This window comes from Dasypus novemcinctus, chromosome 8, assembly GCF_030445035.2.
Source record: "Dasypus novemcinctus isolate mDasNov1 chromosome 8, mDasNov1.1.hap2, whole genome shotgun sequence".
NCBI classification, from domain to species: Eukaryota; Metazoa; Chordata; class Mammalia; order Cingulata; family Dasypodidae; genus Dasypus; species Dasypus novemcinctus.
Window position 1 is genome coordinate 86,037,707 of NC_080680.1, and position 17,393 is coordinate 86,055,099.

General features: G+C 38.2%; 1 protein-coding gene across 12 annotated transcripts in view; it reads right to left on the minus strand.

Annotated features, from left to right (window-relative positions):
- NUP214 (nucleoporin 214) overlaps positions 1-16,318 on the minus strand; it is a 143,763-nt gene extending 127,445 nt beyond the window's left edge. For 10 of the 12 annotated variants that reach the window (XM_058302210.2, XM_058302208.2, XM_058302209.2 and 7 more), the window contains exons 1-8: positions 16,138-16,300; positions 7,133-7,328; positions 6,357-6,508; positions 5,064-5,262; positions 4,380-4,450; positions 2,814-2,877; positions 2,224-2,327; positions 321-427 (exon numbers count right to left, since the gene is read on the minus strand). In XM_058302210.2, the coding sequence (XP_058158193.1) occupies positions 321-427; positions 2,224-2,327; positions 2,814-2,877; positions 4,380-4,450; positions 5,064-5,262; positions 6,357-6,508; positions 7,133-7,328; positions 16,138-16,182 (938 nt within the window). In that variant the 5' untranslated portion in view covers positions 16,183-16,300. Of the gene's footprint in view, positions 1-320; positions 428-2,223; positions 2,328-2,813; positions 2,878-4,379; positions 4,451-5,063; positions 5,263-6,356; positions 6,509-7,132; positions 7,329-16,137 lie in introns of all 12 variants that reach the window. The other 2 variants (XM_058302202.1, XM_058302207.1) reach the window with 2 other exon arrangements.
- Between the last annotated feature and the right edge of the window lie 1,075 nt (positions 16,319-17,393).

The following is a 17,393-nucleotide window of genomic DNA, read 5'->3' on the forward strand; positions in this document are numbered from 1 at the left end:
TATAGGAACAGAAGTTTTGCTTCAAGTAATCTACCTTTCAAATTGACTTGCTCTCCATGGGAGATTTTTGCATAAGTAGTCACAGGGATTTTTGAGAAAACTGGATTTTTAAAATTATTATATATTCAATCTATAATAACTCAAAATTGAGGAAGGAGAAGTAGTACTCAAAAAAGCATTATTTAGCATCAGCTAAAAATATGTTCAGGGCATCTCAAGTCTATTTTCCTCTTAAAGAAAAAAATTCAAAGTGGAAAAAAAGTTCCTCTAGTGTAATGTGACAGTGAGAGCAGGAATCAACTTCTTAGTTCTACACTCACCATTCTTCAATGTAGCTGAGGTAGTAATGGTGCTGTCTCTCCGTGCAGCTGCTGTAGCAGGGTTCCATGAAGTTCATAAATATCTCCGGGTGCTTTTCTTCTTTTTTCTACAATGAACAGAGATGAGGAAAAAAAAAACAAAACAAAGCTCATGTGCAGTTTTTCCTTAATCCTACACAGTTACAGATCTCAAAAGATAAAACTATTTAAGTTTTATGAGAAAATTCACTAAAATTTAAGTCCCAAAATATGGACACACTACTCAGGCACCACTGAGTAATACGAGAATAAACTCTGGCAATCAATCGAACTGAATTCAAACCCTGTTCTGCCACTAACTGGCTGTGGGACAAGCATGGACAAATTACTGAACCTTTGATACTCGGTTTCGACACTTGTACAAAGGACCTACTAAATCTACTTTAAAGGATGCTGTAAGTGTGAAATGAAATGATTCTAGCCCAGTACTTGAAACACAAGAAGTAGTTAAATAAATGCCAGAGTTAATATTATCCCTAAGAATAAGAAAATCCTAATGATATCTTGAAATAAGCCATCTTAATAAACATCAAAAATTCAACCTTTCAGGAACCCAAAAGAGCTAAGGAAAAGATATCAGATTGGAAAGGATTAAAAATGGTACTACCCAATATTGGCACAGGAATTGAGAAACTGGTATTCCCAGTAGTGATGGGAGTATAAACTGATAAAACTTTCCTGAAAGATACTTTGGCAATGTTTTCAAAAGCCTATCAGAAAAAAGCATACGACCCTTGACCCAGGAAATTTCATTTCAAGGTATTTATCCTAAAAAAAAAAAGTCAATAAATAAACATAATTACATAAAACATACATAAAAAAAGCATCACAGCATTCTTTAAAGTAGGGAAAAACTAAAAACAACCTGAATATCCAACAATAGAGAACAGCTAAATAAACTGATATCTACCCAAACAAACAGATTTCATTTACTGATAGAGAAAAATGTTTGCAATTTACCATTAAGTAAAACAAAACTGTAAAAAAAAGAATGACTAGGGGAGTTGCTATGGCTCAAGCAGTTGAGCGCCCCTCACATGGGAGGTACTGGGTTCGGTTTCCGGTGCCTCCTGAAAAAACTGAAACAAACAGCAAGCAAAACAAACGAAAAAACCAACTCAGGGAAATCGACTTGGCTCAGTGGTTGAGTGCTGGCTTCCTACACGTAAGGTCCTAGGTTCATTCTCTGCCCCCCCCCCCAAAAAAAAAACAATGACTAGTATAACTCCCAATTTTATTTTGTTTATACTTTACTAATATTCTTTAAAAATCCGAAGATTTATTTATCAAATATCAACTATAGTTATTTCTTAGTGGTAGGATCAAAGGTGATTACACCCAATCTGAAACAGCACCTCAGTAATCATCCATCCCTTACACTGCTTAATTTTCTCTATCCCATTTCTCATTTCTTGATCCTATACTTATTTCTTTATTGACTACTACATTCATTAGAATGTAAGATCCACAGAAACAAGAATTTTGTCTTGGTCACCGCTATATTCTGAGCTTCAAAACAGTTTCCTAGCATACTGTGGTCAATCAATAAATATTTGATGAATTTTAAAAATCAAGTTATTTTCTTGCTTTTCTAAAAATTTTTTTAACAAATTAACATTATCAAGACTCACGGTTTATAGCGATTTAAGGACAAATTTTACAATTTTCAACTCGTAAATTAACAGAATATAATATAAACATCATAATCATGGTCCCCAGATACAGCACGGAAACCTGACACCTGAAACTATACCATCATACCAATAAGTTAAAAAAAAAAACCCAAAGCCTAAGGCTCAAACTTTATTAGAAGGCTTCTATAATTTCCAAAGAGCAAATAAAGATGTTCCTTCCATATACATACAGGTAGTAGAGCTATTACTACATCAGGAGAAGTTTCCAAGGTCCCATCTGCAGCAGCATATACTATTGTGAAGACATATGTACCGATCCATAGCACATCCAAAACTGAAAGACACACATTTTAAGAAGTCAGTAATGAAAATCACAGCAACCAGATGCAGCAGAAAAATTTTATGTTTGGAATAGCCACTGTACATTATAAAATTAGCATTCTATGGATAAAATGTACTACAGTTAAAACAAAAGTCCAGGTTTCTTGACTAAATATAATTCACAGATACAAAGACTCAAGAAGCCCAAATACATTCTAAAGTGGTATTTTTTTCTGATGGATTACAATCAGGGCAAATTATGAAGAATTCTAATAAAAGTAGGGATCCATTTCATAGAATTTACCATGATACACAGTTGTCTATCAGAGGATTATCATTAATTCAATCAGGTAAATGAAATAATGAGAATATTCATAAAGGAAGTATCAACACTTCCCTGAGCAGGTATGTAAGTTCAACTCATCATGATTTGAAATTTCTGTAATAAACACCTAGTCAGATTATACAGTCAGTCCATTAAGAAAAGCTAATGTGTTACCTCTAACAGGATGATCTGATTCATAAAATGGAGGACAAGGAATGACTTTTTTTTCCTGCAAAGTCTGAAAGAGACATAGGGAAAAAGCATCAAATGAAACAATCTCTATACCAGTGAAATTCTGTAAATACTACATGTTTCCCTAGAAGCCACCTATGTTTCATCTCCCTAGCCAAAAGAGCCTGAATAGGTAAACAGGTGAAGTATATACTTCAAGGACCTTATCCTATAGAAATACTCACACAAACATGTTCAGATGTAGGAATGCGGGTGTTTATAATAACAAAAGCACTGATACTAATATAGATGGCCATCGATAATGAAATAGATAAGTAAATTGTGGTACATCCACTCAATGGACTACTACACAGGTATTAAAAAGAAATGAAGCAGCTCTATATGTACTGCTTTGGAAAAAGGACCCCAATATTATTCAAAAAACTAAAAATTAAAAAATAAAGGCAAACGGCAAACCAATATATTCAAATCAATTCCATTATCTTTTTAGGGAATAATGCCCTAAAAGAATATATACCAAATTTCACAGAATTTTTCGCAATAACAAGAAAGAAACAAAACCTTAACTGGAAATCTATACCACCACCCAATACAACACCCAGAGAACAGTCTCTCAAGGAGGAATGTACAACAGCACAGGCCTCAGTGTCACCTAGTGAACTCCTCCTTCGTGTTCAGGCTTGAATGCACTTATATTCTTTGTAAGGCAATTTATGTTGAAGAATATTTGTAAATATTATCTTAAGAAAAGCACAAGGAAAGGATTAGAGTGAATGTGCAATAATGGAAGCATTCTTTTTTCTTGTTGTCTATTGGTAGAGAAATTGAACCTTTAAGATGGGCTTTGTTAGAGAAACAAATAATACTGTGCCTTTATTCAGAATGTTTTGGCCTTATGATCATATTTTTATGTTTAAAAAATCCATGCCAGGAAGCGAATTTGGCTCAACTGTTAAGAGCGTCCGCCTGGCCGCCTATGATATGGGAGGTCCAGGGTTCAAACCCAGGGCCTCCTGACCCTTGTGGTGAGCTGGCCCATACAAAGTGCTGATGCATGAAAGGAGTGCCACGCCACGCAGTGGTGTCCCCTGCGTAGGGGAGCCCCACGTGCAAGGAGTGCGCCCTGCAAGGAGAGCTGCCCTGCGCAAAAAAAAAAAGCGCAGTCTGCTCAGGAGTGGCACTGCACACATGGAGAGCTGATGCAGCAAGATGATGCAACAAAAAGAGACACAGAGTCCCAGTGCCACTGACAAGAATGCAAGCGGACACAGAAAAACACACAGCAAATGGACAAAGAGAGCAGACGGGGGGAGGGGGGGAGGGGAGAGAAATCAATTTAAAAATCTTAAAAAAAAAAATTCATGCCATCTACACATAGACTGTGGATGCCTCTGGAAGAAAGACTGGTGATAGAAGGGAAGATGAATTTGTTACAATGATTATAAATTAGTTTTTAATAGAAAAAACAACAAAGATACCTCCAAATCCCCCCCAAAAACGTGGGTAACTTTAGTAAGAAAAGTTCTTAAATTCAAGTTAAGAACTTACTGGAAGATACTGGACCACAGTTCCATTCTGTTTTCCCACTGCCAGCTGCTTTCCTTTGGGGCTCCAGCATACTGAACAAAGAAGAGAATGCTACCAATTTAAAACTGAGAAAAACAGAGCAAACCAATGAGATCTGTTATGAAACAGATACATAGTCATCACGTCTTATTCCTTCTCTCAGTCCACAAAGTATCATTCTTACTTGGTAAAGTAAAAAAATAAAATAAAATCCATCTTAACAATGCAAGGCAATTATGATTCCTCACTGGGCCATTCACCTAAGAACTTTTTCAATGGCATATTGCCCAGAAAGGTATAAAGTATATAAAGCTCTGTAGTCTTTAGATGAGACAGGGAAAACAGAGGTTTTTAAATATCAAGAAATCATTCTACTATTTGATATTTTTTATTCTTTTTCCCCGAAAGTACAAATGACTTTCAGAATATAACCCTTTTAGATGTAGCACAAAAATATTTCTTTCCCCAGAAAAATGTAACAATTATAGGTTAATTCATGTAATCTGTTTGCTCCAAGAACATTAACTATAGAAAATGAAGAATACTCTTTCCATTTCTACCTCACCCCTGCAAAAAAAAAAATCAGACTACTTTTATTTCCAGAAATTAAATTTTAAGTAGATTACCATTACTATTTGTTATAGAGTAAAAGCCTTTATTACCCACCAGATGTTACAGCTACTGTGGAAGGAAGAGTTGCACACACTTTCACTGTTTCTGTGACTTGTAGGACAGCTATACTGCCATCAACCAGACAAACTGCCACCATGGTGGGAACAGTGGGATTCCACTTCATATCGATCACCAAGCCTCCAGCATCTTTCAGAAGTTTATGATAGGCAAATGGGCGTTTCTGCTGTTTAGCCTTTTAAAACAATTGCAAAGGAGCAAAAATAAATTAATAAATATATAAAGACACTAAATATTCAGGGAAATTATTGAATATGTAAGTCTTCTCAAATCATAGTTTGCTTTTCTCCACAACTATGAAAATGATTTACCTCTACACAACAATCTATTTACTACAGAAAATTTCAACTTGGAAAATGGCAATCAATTATTCTAGCACACTCAAGAGGGACTCCCAACAAGGGAATACACAAATTAAAAATAGCAGACACTAGAATAAAGTCTTGGCTCTGCTTCTTAATAGTATTGGGACCTTGGACAGTTACTTAAATTCTTTGAGCATGTTTCTTCATCTATACAATGAAGATAATAGTATTTACTTCATAAGGCTGTGGTAGGAATGAATGAGAACAAGACAAATAAGTACTTAGTTCAGAGCCTGATACACAATCAGCATAAATACTCAATATTCCTGACTATTATCATTATTAAATTGGTTGGAATGGAAAAACACTACATTAAAAGGCCAGAGAACTAGGATATAAGAACTTGTGCCATTATCTATTAATTCTATGACCTTGGGCATGTCACCTAAGCCTCCTTTGGCTTTGGCTATTTCATGTGTAAATGAGAAATGATAATACCTTGGGGCAGGTGGTGTTGTTATATAACCTCTTGAAGGCTCTTCTGTCTCAAAGATCTAAGATTCTATAATTCTAAGGATACTTTTACCCATACGGGCATATCTCATTTTATTGTGGTTTGCAGAGACTGTTTTTTCACAAATTGGAGTTCTGTGGTAGCTCTGCCTTGAGCAAGTCTATATTCAATGTATTAAACATAACATTACTGCACACTTAACTGACGACAGTATATGTAAACATAACTTAAATATGCATTGGAAACAAAAAAATTCGTGTAACTCACTTTATTGCAAAATTCACTTTGTTGGGGTAGTCTGGGACCAAACCTGCATTATCTAAAAGTATGACTGTATTTTAATCTGTCAAAGGCTTCAAGAATCAACCCAAGAAGCTTCCAAGTCATGATGCAATACCAGGACATGCCCCTAGGTTCCCATGTAGACATTATGGTTTGCCAGTACCTTACCTCATTTGAGAATGTGCGAACATCAAAAAAAGCAATAATGGAACCATATTCACTGGACATCATGCACACGGAGAGTGTGAGGTTGTCACAGCTCAGGGCCAGGTGATGTATAGGGAATTTCATAGGAACTAGCAAGCTCTGGACTTTATTAACTACAAAAAGAAAAACAGAAGAGAAGCAGAAAATGGCATGTTTTAAGCATAGAGCCACAACTCTTTTGTTAAATTATTTTTTCCTCTACACACACACACACACATACCTACCTGATACCTAATTATGAAGATAAATATTAACTTTCAAAAAATGCATTAAGTATTCCAGGGACTCTTTCTCAAACAACCTAGGGAAACTAACTTTGGTTGTTGCTCTTTTTGAAAATAGTGTCCTGTGCCCACATTTTTTGTAGCAATGCTCCAAACACTACACATTCACATTTGTTTGGATGGTACTGTTGTACCAACTAAAAAGCTATGCAACAAAACCCTTCTAGAGAGCCAAGCCATAAGTTCAACTGAGCAGAAATAAAAGCATGGCATAATGGAATGTTCTTCCTCCTTCTAAGCTTGAAGGAACTACTCATCTGAAGAGAAATAAAAAGGAGCAAAGAGAACACCTAGAAAAGCTTTCAGCCCGTCAGGAACTTATTCTTCTTAGAGGTCAACTTCAGGACTAATAGCAGCTTAATTTTAACATTAGAATGATTTCTTGGGAAGGAACCACGTCAGCATTTCATCACACCTCTCTGTCTATTATGCAACATAAATCAAATAACTTACCAATTTTATTGGGATCATCTCCAGGTTTATTTTGAATAAGAAGATTCTTAGTAGGAAAAATCTGCAATCCACTGGCTCCACCAGCAAAAACCAGACCATACTTATTGGACACAGCAAGCAGACTCGAGCGTTCCTTGGGCAACTCCTCAGGGGAATCAAAGAGTCTCACCTTCTTCAGTGCTCTAAACTGAAAATCCTATTGTAAGGAGAAAAAAAAAAAAGACCAATTCAGGGCAAAAAAATGAAATGAAATGAAATCATCTCTGTCATTATATTCCAAAAGATCCAACCCCAAGCTAACAAAAATATATAATCCCCTGAGGTCAAGGACTGTGTGTCTCAGCAGGCTTTAAATCCTACACTTGAACTTCCGGGGAGATGGAGAATTTGAGAGACACAGGACTCACTTCTCTCCCAGAAAAATAGACGACAGGTCTGGGAAGAAAATGTTTTAGAGTTTAGGACATCAGGGTAAGGCTGGACACTACCCAGAAGAGAGAGTGGCAAAGGAAAAGACTCTCGATGGGGAAACTGTGAGTAAAAGCTACAGCTACAGTTGCTGGTGCCCATTCCATCACTCCCATTGCACACAGCTTTGAATTCTCTGGTCTCTGGCTGGTGGCAAAGGACAGAGGGCCAGAGGCTAAAGCTGATTCTGCTTTTGGCAAACAAATGTGGTCTGCTATGTCCCACAAGTCCTTCCAGGCCATTTTTTGCCCTGGGAGCCAGCAGGGGACAAAAGAGATCCAACTCTCACAAACATCCTCCCTACTAACCAGGACTGGTTATTAAGGATGCAGAGGGGGGTGGAAAAGGGAGGGGGATGCCAGCAAAGGCTGGAGAAGAACCTCTGAGAAAGTTGATTTGTGAGGCTCTGAATAGCCTTGAGGTAGGATCCTCTGTCACACTGTGGTCAGTGTTCAGTATTGCAGGGAACACACTCGGACCCAGAGTTTGAACAGAGAGGGCTGCTGCGGAGCGTCGTCTGCTGGTGGGCAAAGCAAGTGCATGTGAGGAAATTAAACATAAATAAATGAGAGGCTTTTTCAGGCCTTTATAGCCTCCCGCCCAAAGGCCCTTGGAGATGGGTCTGCAACCCATTACTGGGTCCATGGTACAGACTTGAGCAACTAAACAGGGATAATACTAAAGAGCTAGAACAGGTTGAACAAAGAATCAGCGAATGGCAGTAACACTCAGCCTCCCACCAATAATCCCTACACAAGAGAAATTGAGCATCAGAGTGAACTTACCATCATAATCAAATGCCCAGGCATCAGGAAAAAAATTACAAGCCATACTAAGAAAATGGAAGAAATGGCACAAAGGAATATATCAAAGTCCCACATGAGACACAAGGTTTGAGACAACTAATCAACAAGGTTCATACAAATTTCCTAAATCAAATCACTGAGTTGAAAGAGCAGGCTAAAGAGATAAAGGACATTAAGAGGACACTGGGCAAGCACAAAGAAGAATTTGAAAACCTGAATAGAAAAATAAAAGAGCATATGGGAATGAAGAACATAATAGGTGAGATAAAAAACACATTAGAAGAAAGCAAGCTAAATAATCTAGGGACTGAATAACACAGTGAACCCAGAGGTGGATGAAGATTGTGCTTGAGGGTACAAATGCAAAAGAGTCCTTCTGTGAGCTAGAACAGATGTACATCACTATTGCAGGTGGTAGGAATATTGAGAAGCATGGGAAAACTACAATTGGTGTGACCTATAGACTGTGGTTAACAGCAATGCTATAGTATTCTTGCATCAATGCCAAAGATGTACTGTGTTGATAATGGAGGTGAATGGAAAACATGTGCCAAATGTATGCTATGGACCATGGTTGATAGTAATAGTCTGATGATATTATCCCAAAATCTGTAACGAATGTTCTACCATGGTGTGGTGTGTTGGTGAAGGAGTGTTGTATGGGAAATCTACACACGTGGATGATTGCTTTCCAAGTTCACAACCTCTGTAGTAAAGATATATTTTTAAAAAATAGGGTTGGGGGAAAAATACACCAAATGTAAGATAGGGACTATAGTTGGTAGTAATATTTTGACAATGCTCTTGCATAGTTTGTAACAAATGTTTCACAACAATGTAAAGTGTTGGTGGGCAGATGATGTAGGAGACCCCCATATGATGTCACATATGTTTATTTTGTAGGCTCACAATCCTTACTATACAATTATTGTTTATGCATATTCATGTATGAATGATATACTTTGATAAAAGTATTTTTTAAAAAAACACATTAGAGCACAGCAGGTGTAGCTCAGTGGTTGAGTGCCTGCTTCACATGTACAAGCCCCTGGGTTCAATCCCTGGTATCTCCTTAAAAAAAAAATTAGAGCAGGGGTTCTTAACAAGGGGCCCACGAGCTTGAACTGAAATTCAAAAACACAATATTCTTGTGGGTACATGTTGGTGCGGGTATGACATATTTATTAAATAATACACAGTACAGTGGGGACTTAGTAAGGGGCCCATGGTTTTCACCTGACTGGCAAAGGGGTCCGTGGAACAAAAAAGCATAAAACAGCAGACTCAAAATGACAGAAGAAAGAATAAGTGATGCAGAAGACAGAACAGCTGAAATAGAAGAAAGAGAAGAACAAAGAGAGAAAAGAATGGGAAAAAATTGAGCAGGGATTCAGGGAGTTGAATGATAACATTAAGCACAACAACATACAAGTCATGGAAGTTCCAGAAGGCGAATAGAAGGGAAAAGGGGCATAAAGAGTATTTGAGGAAATAATGGCTGAAAGTTTCCCAACTCTCATGAAATGAATTTACATGTTCAAGAAACACAGCGTAGCCCAGAATAAATCCAAATAGACCTACCCTAAGACATGTACTACTCAGAGTATCAAATGCCAAAGATAAAGAATTCTGAGAGCAGCAAGTCAATCAATTAGACAATCTAGATGAAATGAACAAATTCCGAGAAATGCACCAACAACCTACACTGACTACAAGAAACACAAGAACCTAACAAATCAATCACATTTTAAAAGATTGAATCAGTCATCAAAAATCTCCCAACAAAGAAAAGCCCATGATGAGATGGCTTCACAGGTAAATTCTACCAAGCATTTTGAGAAGAATTAACACTAATCCTGTTTAAACTCTTCCAAAAAACTGAACAGGGAAAATTACCCAACACATTTTATTAAGCCAACATCACCCTAATACCAAAGCCAGATAAAGATACAACAAGAAAAGAAAATTACAGACCAATCTTTCTAATGAACATAGATGCAAAAATTCTCAATAAAATACTTACAAATTAAATCCAACAGCATATCAAGACTTATATATCATGACCAAGTGGGATTTATTCCTAGTATGAAAGGGTGATTCAACACAAGAAAATCAATGTAATACACCACATTAACAAAATGAAGGAGAAAAACCACAGATCATTTCAATCACTGCAGAAAAGGCACTCGACAAAATTTAGCATCCTTTCTTGATAAAAACACTTTGAAAGATAGGCATAGAAGGAAAGTTCCTCAATATGATAAAGGGCATATATGAAAAACTCACAGCCAACATCATACTTAATGGGGAAAGGTTGAAAGCTTTCCCTCTAAGACTGGGACTAAGACAAGGATGCCCACTGTCATCACTGTTATTCAACATTGTAATAGAAGTTCTAGCTAGAACAATTAGACAAGAAAAAAATAATAAAAGTCATCCAAATAGGAAAAGTGGAGTAAAACTCTTACTATTTGCAGATGACATGATTCTAAATCTAGAAAATTCCTAAATGTCTACCACAAAGCTACTTGAGCTAATAAACGAGTTCAGCAAAGTGGCAGGATACAAGATTAACACACCAAAATCAGTAATGTTTCTGCATACTAGTACTGAACAATATAAGCAGGAAATCGGTACGGGGAGGCGGGGAATCCATTTATAATAGCAATAAAAAGAGTTAAAATACCTGGGATTCAATTTAACCAAAGATATACAGGATCTATATTCAGAAAACATCAAAACACTGCTAAAAGAAATCAAAGACGACTTTTAAAAAAATGGAAAGACATGCCGTGTTCATGGATTAAAAGACTAAATATCATGAAGATGTCAATCCTGCCCAAACTGATTATAGATTCAATGCAATACCAATCAAAATCCCAATAGCCTATTTTACAGAAATAGAAAAGGCAATTACCAAATTTATTTGGAAGGGAAAGGTCACCCAAATAGCCAATAATATCCTGAAAAAGAAGAGCGACCTGGGAGGACTCTCACGGCTTGATCTAGAAACATACTACAAAGTTACAGGAACCCTGGGTGGGCGGGTGTAAAAAAAAAAAAAGGACAAAGTTAGTGGTCATGACAGTGTGGTATTGGCATAAGGACAGACACATTGATTACTGAAATAGAATTGTGAGTCCAAAAATAAACTCTCACCTCTACAGCCAATTGGTTTTCAACAAACCTACCAAGTCCACATTAACAGGACAAAATAGTCTCTTCAACAAATTGTGCTGGGAGAATTGGATATCCATAACCAAAAGAATGAAAGAGGACCCTTATCTCACTCAAAATGGATCAAAGGCTTAAATATAAAAGCCAGTACCATGAAACTACAAGAAGAAAATGTAGGGAAATATCTTAAAGATCTTGTGGTAGGTGGTGGTTTCTTGGATCTTACATTCAAAGCACAAGCAACAAAAGAAGAAGAAATTGATAAAAAAGAGACCTACTAAAAATTATAAACATTTTTGCACCTCGAAGGATTTTGTTAAAAGGGTGAAAAGGCAGCCGACTCAATGGGAAGAAGTATTTGGAAATCACATATTTGATAAGGGTTTAATATCCATGATATATAAACAGATTCTACAACTCAACAATAAAATGGCAAACAACCCGATTAAAAAATGGGCAAAAGGGAAGCAGATATGGCTCAGGTGCCTCCTAAAGAAGTCAGCAAGCTGGTGTGATGGGCAGGTGCAGCTAGATGACACAACAAGATGATGCAAAAAGAGACACAAGAAGAAAAACATAATAAGAGAAACAACAAAGCAGGAAGCAGAGGTTCCCAGTGTCCCTAAAGAAGCAAGACAGCAAGTTGATGTAACAGGCAGGCATTATAAGCTGATGCAATAAAATGAAACAAGAGACATAAGGAAAAAAAATATATAATGAGAGACACAACAAAACAGGGAACAGAGGGAGCTCAGGCGATTAGGCACCTCCCTCTCACATCAGAGGTCTGGGGTGGTGTTCTGGTGCCTCCTAAAGACACATCACACAGCAAGTGCAAACAATGAGAGGGTAGGGAGAAATAAATAAAATAAATATTTTTTAAAAAGCGCAAAAAACTTGTGTAGACATTTGTCCAAAGAAAAGACACAAATGGTGAAAAAAGTTCAACATCACGAGCAATTAGGGAAATGCAAATCAAAACTAAAAGAGATATTTCATACCTATTAGATGGCCACTATTAAAAAAAGACAGAAAAACGTGTTGGAAAGGATATGGAGAGATAGGAGCACTTATTCACTGTTGGTAGGAATGTAGAAAGGTACATCTACTGTGGAGGACATTTGGCAGTTTCTAAAGAACTTGAATATAGATTCGCTACCTAACCTAACAATACCACTACTAGGTATATACTCTGACGAAGTTAAAACAGGGACATGAATAGACACCTGTACACCAATGTTCATAGAGGCATTATTCACAATTGCCAAAAAATGGAAACAACCCAGGTGTCTATCAACCAAAAAATGGAAAAACTGTGGTGTATATACATTACGTAATATTATGCAGCTATAAGAAGAAATGAAGTCGTGAAGCACATGACGACATGGATGAACCTGGAGGACATTAATGTTGAGTGAAGCAAGCCAGACACAAAAGGACAATACTGTATGACTGTGCTATTATGAACCAAATATATTGTGTAAACTTATGGGGTTTATAACTAGAATGTAGGTTGCCAGAAAATAGAATGAGGTTAGATAATGGAAAGCTGATGGTTAATCTGTACAGAATTGGTGAAAAGGTGGTTCATAAATCTTTGGAAATGAATAGAAATGGTGAAAACATATAGTGTTCGTAACTAACAGTGCATATGGGTATGACAGTGGTTGAAAGGAAAAATCTAAGGTCATGTATATTACAAGAAAGAAAGCTAAAAAATATAACATTGGACTATATAGCATACCAACACCTCATGTGAAATATGACTATGGGTAATAATGCATATATGACCTTTTTCTTTGAAACTGAACAAATGTACATTAATGTTACAAGATGTTAATATCAGGCAAAAATACAACCAAAGTAAAATATGGACAGTAGTGTATAGTAATATACTTTTCCATTAAGGGTAAAAAAAAAAGGGAAATGCACTTATGGTGACTGGCATAGTAATTGTTTATTAATATTTGTTGAATGAAATAAATGAAAAAACAAAACAAAACAAAAAAACCTATCATGAAGACTTCCTTGACTAATCTGGCTTACACTGACCTGTTCTCTTTTTAATTCTTAGTATATTTGCTGTCTTAATCACTAAACAAACTGCATTTTATTATTTATAATCTTGTTCTATTTCATGTTAAGTATGTATTGTCGGCAGCGGACTAGGCCCAGTGGTTAGGGCGCCTGTCCACCACATGGGAGGTCCGCAGTTCAAATCCCAGGCCTCCTTGACCCGTGTGCATCTCACCCATGCGCAGTGCTCAGGCACACAAGGAGTGCCGTGCGGCACAGGGGAGCCCCATGCGCAAGGAGTGCACCCTGTAAGGAGAGCCACCCAGCGCAAAAGAAAGTGCAGCCTGCCCAGGAATGGCGCCACACACGCAGGAGAGCTGACACAGCAAGATGACGCAACAAAAAAAAGAAACACAGCAACAAAAAAACACGCAACAAAAAAAGAAACAACAGAAGCGGACAAAGACGACGACGCAACAAATAGACACAGAGGGGGAGGGGTGAGGGGAAATAAATAAATAAATAAATAAAATCTTAAAAAAAAAAAAAAAGTACGTATTGTCCCCTGAGCCAGAATAGTACTTAATATTTTGTTAAAAGTTGAAAGCATCACCCAGTTACACCATAAGTTCTAACTTCTGCTGCAATCTTAACAAATATATATATGGAAATAACAACCACAGAAATATGATCAAAACCCGAGAAATGGAATACATGTATCTAATGCTAAACAAAATTCCATGTCAGAAAAGGATATGGACAATCTCTTAGAGTTCAAGACCTTTAAACAAAACCAAGATGCTATGAGAGCATCTAAAACACAAGCCCAGAATCTTTAAGACAGTCTACAAGGCAAGACGTAGCCTGACCAGTCCACCTTGCCAGCCTCACCTCACAACACAAGCGTACTACTTACCAAGTTTACCAGTCACCGTGTTAAATTGTACTGTATATGCTTTATTTTTCTCTTCAGTTCTAAATTTATCTTCAAGTTTTCAGTGAAAAAAGTGTGAATCTACTTTATGCTCACAATCCAAAATTGTAAAAACCAAAGAAAGCCTTTCTCAGCCTTCATTTTTTTTCTACCACTCGATTCTCAGTTTGTTCCATACAGGATCCCTACCACATCTGACAAATTCCTTGGATTAGATGTTTAATACATATTTGCTCAAAGATCAATTGAAATACTCTTCTTCAATTTCAGTTAAATATAGTGATCAGAAATTTACACAGCTTTCCAAGTAAGAACATATTCTGCTTCACACAGCAGAATAAAACTTTTAGACTCTTCGTTATTTTCATTGTGACAATCCCAAACATCACATTTGGGTGTTGGTCATATGGGTGTAGTGGGCGAGTGGAATGACTCTTCAGGAGATTGCCTTTCTGTAACTCAAAGGGAGACTATCATTTTCTAAGTTAGTTATCCTAAAATTTCCCAGCATATTTGAGGAAACTGACACACTCCCCATTGAGTAGCTTACTACTCAAGCTCACTAGAGCAGTGATTCTCAAAAAGGAAAAGGAATCCCTACTCTAAATATATGGAATTACAATTCCCTAAATGCATTTCAGTGATTTTTGTTCACACAAACGCCTGAAATCTTCCTGCAACTTATTTCTTTTTAACTGTTTCTTATTTAAAAGAAATGTAGCTCGTTCACTGTACCATCATTCTGTCAGAACATTTTTAAAGAAATATCAAACACAACCATCCTGGTAGCTATCCCTAGGGACTCCCATTTAATCATCATTCAGACCACTTGCTCCTCCCTGAATTTTCCTGACTGTAGGCAAGGGGTTCTTAACCAGGGTATACGGTGAGCTTGAGTTGAAATCCAAAAATTGAAATTCAGATTCTTGTGGGGATGTGTTGGTGTGTGATATATTTATTAAATAATACACAGTATACTGTGGACTTAGTAAGGGGTCCGTGGTTTTCACCTGACTGGCAAAGGGACCAGTGGAACAAAAAAGGTTAAGAAACCCAGCTGGTTTTCGGTGCCAAAATAGTCGTCCTACTCCAGTTAACTAAAGGTTTCATAGGTTAGGCAAGTCTGAACCACCCTGTAGAAGCAGCACCGTGAGGGTGAAGAAGAGAGTCTTAAACATGGATTTCAGCCCCTTTGTCAAATGTGAATTTGAGTACGTTACTTTCCGAGCCTTGATTTGCTTTGTAAAACGGGAATATTAACAATTACTTCTTAGGGATGCTGCGAAGATACAGGGAGATAATGCTTACCACAGTGCCCGGCACACTGTAAACGCTTAATAACTATAAGTTAATACCACTACTGTGACCACCACATGAAAAGAGCTAGGATAATTCAAGTGGAATGTACAAGCCCGAAAAGGGACGGGAAACTGCATCCAGTGGGGCCACCATGTCAGCGGCACGGCAGAGTCCTCCAGGACACGCTGATGAGACCTCTGAACGCGGTAAATGTTCAAGCAGGAGGCGGGGCACCCCGCCTTGCCGCGGGACTCCAAGGCAACGCCAGGACTACGTAAGGGAGGGAGCCCCGGCCAATCTCTGACCTTCATCTCCCGCTCTGGGATCATCGCATCCATCTCGTCTCCCATCGCGCCGCACTAAGTTTGTCCAAGCAGCCGCCGCTGCCGCCCGCGGCCTTGCACACACAACCCAGCCTGCTCGGAAGCCAACTTCCTTCCCTCAGCGGTAGCGCGCTCAGAGGACCCTGCATTTCCGGCGCGCTTTGATGACGTCACCACCTCTTTCCCGACTTGCTCAGGGCCGGCTGAGAAACTGTGTGAAGTCTTGCGCGCCCTCCTGGCCGATTCCTCTCAGAGGCCCGCTCGAATAGAGGGCGTCGCTTCGGGGTCCGCGCGCCGGAGGCGTGGAGCTTGTGGGCTTATCCTGGGCGCCCGCTGGCTGAGGCCGCTCTTTTTTTACTGGTTTCATTCATTCATTCAGTTGCTCACGCCTAAGGGCTCTACGCTCATTGTTCCGCGGAAAATTCTGGTAACCCTTGGATGTAGGTAGTTATTCCCAATACCTAAAAGTCAGACAGGAACTTAACTTCTAGGAGATTACTCCAGGAACTGTTTCTAGGACACAGCTCTTGAGAAACTTTGGCAGGCAGAGAAGGAGGAGATGGGGCGGGGAAGACTGGTTCAGAAAGTGGATGAAGTGGGACCTAGCCACGGGAGACCCTTGTATGTCAAAGGATGAAAGCTGGAAAGGCAGCTAAAGGGACCAAATACCAGCTTTGTTTACTCCTTTCAAGGCAATAGTTTCAAGAGCAAGAGCCATATCTACCTCTGGTCACAAAAGAATTTGTTCCGAGTTTTGTACAAAACACTTCAGGTATGTTATCTCATTTAATCCTCAAGACATCTTAGCCACCCTACGAATTATTACTGCCGTTTAATTAATGAGGTCGCTGAAACAAGTTAAGAAAACTCCCCAACGACCAGCAGTCAGAAAATGGAGGCAGAATTAGAATTCTGATTATCTGGATATGCTGATAAACATTACATAGATCTATGTAGAAGAAATTTCTGCAGAGCAATTATATTATAAAAGCTCTAGGAAAGCAGTTCTTAACTTGAAGCCCACTGTTTCCCATGCAGTATGTTCTACCACTTAACTGTTTGGTTTCCAGAGAATTGCTTATCTGCTGCAAGGCTGTTTCTCATTTGTAAATCAAGGATAAAAATATAGAGAATCTGACTTGGCCCAATGGATAGGGCATCTGCCTACCACATGGGAGGTCTGCGGTTCAAACCCCAGGCCTCCTTGACCCGTGTGGAGCTGGTCCATGCGCAGTGCT